Source organism: Tyto alba, unplaced genomic scaffold (assembly GCF_018691265.1).
Source record: "Tyto alba isolate M040663 unplaced genomic scaffold, T.alba_DEE_v4.0 Super-Scaffold_2, whole genome shotgun sequence".
Classification (NCBI taxonomy): Eukaryota; Metazoa; Chordata; class Aves; order Strigiformes; family Tytonidae; genus Tyto; species Tyto alba.
Genome location: NW_024881282.1, coordinates 6,350,788 through 6,358,054, shown reverse-complemented (window position 1 = coordinate 6,358,054; position 7,267 = coordinate 6,350,788). Strand labels below are relative to the sequence as shown.

At 35.8% G+C, this 7,267-nt stretch overlaps 1 protein-coding gene across 1 annotated transcript; it reads left to right on the top strand.

Moving 5' to 3' along the window:
• The first annotated feature begins 324 nt into the window (after positions 1 to 324).
• LOC104357603 (taste receptor type 2 member 40-like) lies at positions 325 to 4,945 on the top strand. Its single transcript, XM_009963053.3, has 3 exons — positions 325 to 351; positions 2,932 to 2,953; positions 3,975 to 4,945. The coding sequence occupies exons 1-3, from the start codon at positions 325 to 327 to the stop codon at positions 4,943 to 4,945; spliced, it is 1,020 nt and encodes a 339-aa protein (XP_009961355.3).
• The last annotated feature ends 2,322 nt before the right edge of the window (positions 4,946 to 7,267 follow it).

Sequence of the window (7,267 nt, the reverse complement as noted above, 5' to 3'; positions counted from 1 at the left end):
AGCGATCCTGGTTTATGATGTATGAATTACGAGATCTACACTTGAGATACACAATCAGTACCTATGCTGGTCCTCCAAACCCTGTTACAATGGAGAATATGTCCAGCTCTGCTGATGTAAGAATTATTAAGGTTAAATTTTAATTCACAGGATTGGGAGTGCTTCCTCACACTGATGTTCACATAAAAACCCTAAGATCATCCTCATTTCACACCGAACCATAGACTAGCCTTTACACATCCATCTCTCCGTGAGATGGAAACCCTGGCTCTCAGGCTGGAAGGTTGCTCAGCTGCACAGACTTTGTAGATGTCCATCTCTAATATGTTGGGTTTTGTTTGGTTGTTTTTTGTTTTTTGTTTTTTTTTTTTTTTTTTTTTTTTTTTTTCTGAATGTGCTAGAGCTATCACATTACAAAGCTTTACATTTTGAAATTTGAGCCAAATTTGGATTGGTGTTGATGAGGGCACCAAAATACACATTTCAGCATGCAGAGTGAGAGAGAGTGAGGATAATGAAGATGGTGGCAGTCTAGTATCTGTCGTGTCACACCAAAATCAAAGCTCTTGCTTCAAAAATAGTAGCAACAACTTTATGAGAAGAAAAACACAGTCCTATAGAACATGTTCTAAAATTTTCTATCTCTAATCCAGCCATAGGCAATTACTTTTCACTAAAAATTGTGAAACAGTGGCCATAGTTGGATGATTCATCTTCAGCATTTCCAAGATATGCATCTTCCTGAGCAATACTAGAAATAAATCTTCCAGTATCATATTCATACACTTCTTGCTCACAGTAAAATGCCAAAAGATTAACCAGATACCAGTTAATTGGTGCTTTGTGGATCTCTGTATGAGCTGAACAGATAGGGTTTTACAAGAGTCGAAAACTATTTGCTCTGCTGTAATAATGTCTCTAACTACTTCAACAATTAAAATCATTGTAAGGATTGTGTGAAATATATTTATTACTGTTGTTAATTGGGATGCATGAATCAAAAGAGGAAAGCTGTTATCCTGTAAGCTGAACCTGACTTCTCTTAGTACAGTGAGATTTATCTTGCGAGGGAAAAATGTTGCATAAATTCACACACTTTTCTCCAGTATTTACTGATTGTGTCAACTGACATTGTCCTATGATTATTTTTAAGAATTACTAGTCTCTGCTTTACTTTCTGTCTCAACTGTTTTTATAAATTCACCCAAATGTTTTCCCAGTGGATAAAGTCAAGGAACTCAGAAATATTCTAGGGTCTCTTGTGTCTCCTCTGCCAATTAAACCTGGTCTGATCATGAGCATTAACTCTATAGTTTCCAAAAGGAATTCTGCTAAAGAGTATTAATGTGGCAATCCTATCTGTGAGGTTAGGAAAGGGCAAGAAGAGGAACAAGAGAATTCAAGGAGATGAGACTATGATGGTCTTCAATGAACAACCTGATCGCTGTCTGGAACCAGCATCAGGTATGGTCAAATCCTGATTGCTGTCACCCATAAACTGGCCTTTTGTAACTTGGTGCTTGCAGGTATGCATCACCAGCATCCATGAGAGTACTCATTATCCTCTGGAGAACCCTTGAAGATGATAGCACCAGTACAGTCCAACAAGAAGCTCTTGAGCTACTAGGAGACAAAGCAAGAGAAAATATTTATTTAGAAGGCATCCCTGAGAACAGAACACATTAGACATAGGTCACTGACAGAGCACTGAGGGACGAGCTGTTTCCTTTAACTGAGTCATGAAGACTTACATACTACCAGGGAGTATAGGTTTTGTGATGGCTTTCTGGAGGAGCTGGTGGGAGTCCTCAAGGAAGGAGCGTTCCTTTGTGTCTCAAGTAGTTATTCCCATTTTTGACCTTGCTTAGAGGAACAGGAAATGTGTAGGTAAAGATTAGATATGAATTTCTTTAAAATTCTCATTTTTGATAGTGCATATAAATATAGAATAATATTTTGTAACTGTTGAAACAGCTGAGAATTCATTTTAGTAATGAATTTTTCTAGATTGTATTGTAGTTTCTTCTACTTTATAATTGCAGTGCTGTTTTTTATAACTGCATAAAAATAAAGTGCTATTGTCATATTCTCTTGAGTAACTTAATGACTACATTTTTTGAGGTAACTGACTACTGTAATTATGTAATGCATATTCTCTGTACAGGAAGTTTTATGCATATAACTTTAAAATACATGGTAGGCATTGAGTTACACTTCCTTTATCAGTTTTTTTCCTTAGTAAGGTGGGACTTTTCCTCTATTTTGAATACTTTTGATGAAGAACATAATAGAAAAAGCAAACATGACAATGTATTCTTAGTTTAGATTTGTTTGGGTTTTTTTCCCTTAGTCTTTTTAAAATCTGGAACCGATATACAGTATTCCATAAATGTGCCTCATTTTGGTTTGTTTTTTTTTTTTTTTTTTTTTTTTAAATTTACATTGTTGTGATGAATAAAGTATGCTTACTTTTTAAGAAAAAAAGCTCCTCAACTTTGAGATTACTAGTACCTGAACTAAAATATAGATTTGATATTAACGAAGCATTGACAGAAACAAAAGCTATGGAGATTTCAAATCCACCTTTTAATTTCAATAAGTTAATGAAGACATGTATTTATACCAATTCAAGTTAGCTCTTTTTCTTCTGAACAATTCAACAAAAACTTGAAGATTAGATGTAATGGTAAGCATTAAGTCCAACTGGCAGCTTTTTCCACACTGAGATTAGAAGTTTGGTTTGCCTTTTACTTTGAGCCTTTTTACTCTATTGAGAAATGGCCTCAAGAGATATATCTCAACTTTCTCACAAAAACAATAAATATTTTAATGCCAAAGAACTTCCAGACTTTTTTCAGTGTCCAAATCATCTCAGCTGTCACCTTGTTGTCAGTCTTCATTATTTTTTCATATTTCTCTAATTCAAGAAAGAATATATTGGCAATATTAATGTGTTAATGCTGCATTCACAGATTAGATTAATGGGCCTGGGGTTGAGAAGGTGAGGACACATTGTTCTGTACATCCAGACATATTTCTTTATAAATAAGCACAAATGCAGAATGCAGATTAATGGGCCCCTCTCACTGTTCTGGACTGCTAATGCACATCACAGCATCTAGCCAAAGCTGTGGATACAGATAGATGACAGATTTTCACTCCATAAAGCAGAAAAAGTCTAGATCTGCCATCTAGACGAAGAAATATCTCTGTGACATTCAGGTGGGATGGACTCCAGCAGAGTGAAAGCAGCCGGAGAAGGTGGGGTTTTTAACAAGATTCTGCTGTATGGACTGTTCTGCTCCTCTAGTCTGTCATCACTGCTCATCATACAAATGGTCACAATCATCTTTTGATTCCATATGTGTGACCAACACAAGATCTAACATATAAGTGGTCAGCAATATGAAGCAATAATCTTTGGGTAAATACAGCTTTGTTGTCTGGTGTGCCTGCCTAGAATAGGGCTGGAAGCTGTATAATATTCTCCATGGTAAAATGGTTACAACTAATTGGTATAGTTATAATTGATAGACCTTCAAAGCAGTTTGAAAGATATTAGTTACAATATAAGACCTCTTGCTGTCTCCTGACATATGCTGCTGACTGTGTTGGGTTGCATGATACATCCCCTTCCATGTCGTCAGGTACAGTTGTAACCAGAGAGCCACAGAGCTTTCTGTCATTCTGGGTAGGAATATAAACCATTGGACAAAGGTGGGCAGGTCAATACAGCTGACTATCCCACATCTCTAAGGAAAAGCATAGGCAAATCTTATGCATGTAAAAGGTTAGAACTAATTATTAAATCCTTCTCTGATTTGCACTTTCAGGAAGAACATCAACAATAATTTTCCACTATCATATCCAGATGTCCTTTTGTTCCTAGATATAAGGTGAGCAGGCAGGAGCTGGGGCTAATCAGATACCACCAGATCTGATTAACTTCTTGCACAGCTTCACAAGCTAATCAGGCAGAGGTGACCAAAGCAACAAGATGTTGCCACCAGTTCTTATAATTTCAATAAGTATTGTAGTTATTGAAGTTCTTGTTGGATTTATTGGGAATGGATTTATTACAGCTGTTAATATCATTAACTGGATCAAAAGCAAAAAAATTTCTTCTGCTGATATGATCCTGATCTTTCTGAGCACATCAAGATTTATCTTACAGGTGACCATACTGATGCACATTCATAGTCTCTACTTTGCAAATGTGTTTAAGCTGGCTTCTGTGTACAAAGCTTTTGGCGCTGTTTGGATGTTTGTAAACCATGCCAGTTTGTGGTTCAGTACCTGGCTCTATGTACTATACTGTGTAAAGATAATCAATGTCACCCAATGGCTGTTGCTGCAAATCAAGCTTGGAATAGCTGGGATGGTCCCATGGCTTCTTCTGGGATCACTGGTGATCTCTTCTGTGACTTCTCTTCCTTTACTATGGATTACATCCAGCACTTACCTCTGCAGCTCAACAGGGAACTGCAGAGAAAATAGAACAGCACATAGTACTGACTGGGATAGTTCAGATCTCTACCTGCTGCTTCTTTACTTCGTAGGTTGCTTTTTTCCTCTAGTACTATCTGTGGTAACCTCAGCTCTATTAATTATTTCTCTATGGAAACACACAAAGAAGATGCAAAGTTATGTAGATACTTTCAGGGATCCTTTGATACATGTTCACTTAACTGCCATTAAATCCATTATTTCTTTCTTGATCCTGTATCTTTCCAGTTTTGCAGCTCAAATTTTGTTGATACTGTCTACTTCTGAAAGTAAAGATGATGTGAAAGTTGCAATATCCTTAGTCGTAGCTGGGGCATATCCTTCTATACACTCTGTTATCCTGATCATAGTCAATTCAAAACTGAAATTGGCATTTAGGATACTTTGCCAGCATTTTAAGTGCCATTTGGAAAATATGAACCTAAGCCCCGTGTTATAGCTTGAGAGAAACATGCTATAGTAACAGAGTTGGAATAAAAACTTTTATGTATGTATTGTTTCACCATATTTTTTCTTAGTCGATAATTTTCATCTTTCAGAGATTTCTGTGATTAGACATTCTTAGCATTTCTAGACATCTAAAATAACATGCATTTTTGAATTTTTTTTTACACCACTCTTGTTCCCTCAATCTTATTTAATAAAGAGTGAAAATAAGAATGTACTGAAAGGAAACAATGCACTTAAATAATAAATCAAGTACAGGATGCTTTGTGATTTTGGATTCTCAGTTTAAGACTGACAGTGTTATGATACATTTGAATTGAAGAAAATTAGGCTAAAACAGAACCAAAATTTGCAGAGCTCACAAATACCAGTTCACTACTAAAGGGTCTTTCATCTGAGACACTTGAAATTGGGTTAAACACATGTTGTACAAGCCATAGCTAGTGTGACATACAAACAGATTATGCTTCTAAACATGAAAAACTAGCTAAAAGATAACCTGAGGAGAAATTAAGATTTGGAAACTTGTGACAAATTAATGTAATCAAATTACATTCTGAATCAGGTTTATTTGTGTTGGCATTCCAATATGTATATAGTAATTTAGTGGTTAAATACCTCTTTAAAATGAATCCTTTTGTTCAAAACATATTTTATGCTCATTCATTTGGTTTTCTTGAAAGTGGATTACTAAGGTGGTAATTACAATGTCAACAGATATATGTACATAGAACTACCTGTCCACTGTAGAAAATGTCTTTCAAATCTCCTTCCTGTTGAGTGGATCATTCTGGTCACAAATTTGTCTTGTTACCTGATTTGCTGTTGCTTTGAGTAGTTGTGAGTTTTTTCTAAGGCTGTTCAGTTTTAATATTTCATGTTACTATGAAGTTTCCTATGGAGTTGATTAAATGTTCAACAAATCCTGTCGTGTTTTGTCAAATAATGTGCTAGATGATTCTTTTCTGAAGTTCTCAGCCCAGCTCAAGTATTTTTATGCTGTATATTCTCTCTGCTGGAATTTAGATAATGTTAGATTATAAATCACTATGGTGAGAGTTTCAGTTCCATCTATAAAACTAATGAGCAGGGTGATTCACTTAGTCTTGGAGTGAGTGTTTGAAACATTGAAGTAATACCTTTATAAAATGCTTTGAAATCACTATTTAACAATATTAGATAAAGGGTGAATATATAATTTTTAACTGATACCTTAAAATATTTTTTCCAATTAAATATATATTAATAGGAGGAATAAATTAATGCACTGTGTAATATGAAGAGATATGATTATTAGCATTTGTAAACAGTGGGCTCGTACTGCATAGCAGGAGAGAAGAATGATTAAACTCATAAACACAGCGTTTGGAAGTACAGTACAATGTACTGTAAAACTAAGACTGCCATAATGTCCAGTGCTGTGTGTGTTGCATCAAGAGAGACCCAAAAGTCTCTTGAGAGTCCTGCCTGGGTGGTTCTGCAGAGAAGCAGATGGGAACAACTGTGCTTTACACCATATCACCACCCTGCTCTGCAGTCGCAGAGGTGCACCAAGATTAGAAGGGTCACACAGAGATAGCTCTTTTGGTTCTTTTTCCAGCTGACAGCATCATGAAAAGAAATTGTACTGAAAGAAATAAGGGATTCTGTGATGGTGATTTTTATTTTTTTGGGGGGAGAGGACAGGGGATGGTTATCAATGTTGTCTGGGATTTTTTTGACCTGATCAGGAAGCTTTGCAAAAATTAATTTTCCCAGTTAACTAATTTCTCTTTAGGTATCTCCAAACCCATTTATGGTGTCAGTCTGAAGGAAAGGGATCAGAGCCAACAACCCTGGCTCAGCTTTTTCCATGCCTCTGTGCCTTCAGGAGGGGAATATCTGAAGTGGGAGCAATGATTAATAAAATATCCTTCAGTGCTTCCAGGGGAGTGGAGGACAAAGCTCAAACACTTGATGTCTTTATATTGTATTGATGAAAGTTTTGTTACACACAGCACAGAGTGAGATGGATGGGTACATAAATTAGAATTTTAAATTACTGAATTGGTAAATAAATTATTAGTTTTGTCCTTTCCTTTTCCATTCTCCCCCAAAGTTCAATTTATTTTCATGTCTTGTTCCACAGTAGATACAGTTTCCCATTTATTTTATGATCTTGCCCTGCTCTTTGGATTTCAACCTTTCTCTTCCTAAAATCATTATCAGTATTCTCTGCGGATCTAGCTTTCTTTTTCTGGTACATTTTAAAAAAATCTTTCTGATTATTATTTTACAACAAAATATCATGCACCAAATTATAGTAGGCTTGTTT

Bases quoted from the DNA above. Each gene is read 5' to 3' on its own strand.
- LOC104357603 (XM_009963053.3), top strand. From the start codon at position 325: ATGTTGGGTTTTGTTTGGTTGTTTTTT. The intron at 352-2,931 runs GTTTTTTGTTTT...AATTCAAGAAAG, and splicing joins GTTTTGTTTGGTTGTTTTTT to AATATATTGGCAATATTAAT. The intron at 2,954-3,974 runs GTTAATGCTGCA...CAAGCTAATCAG, and splicing joins TATATTGGCAATATTAATGT to GCAGAGGTGACCAAAGCAAC.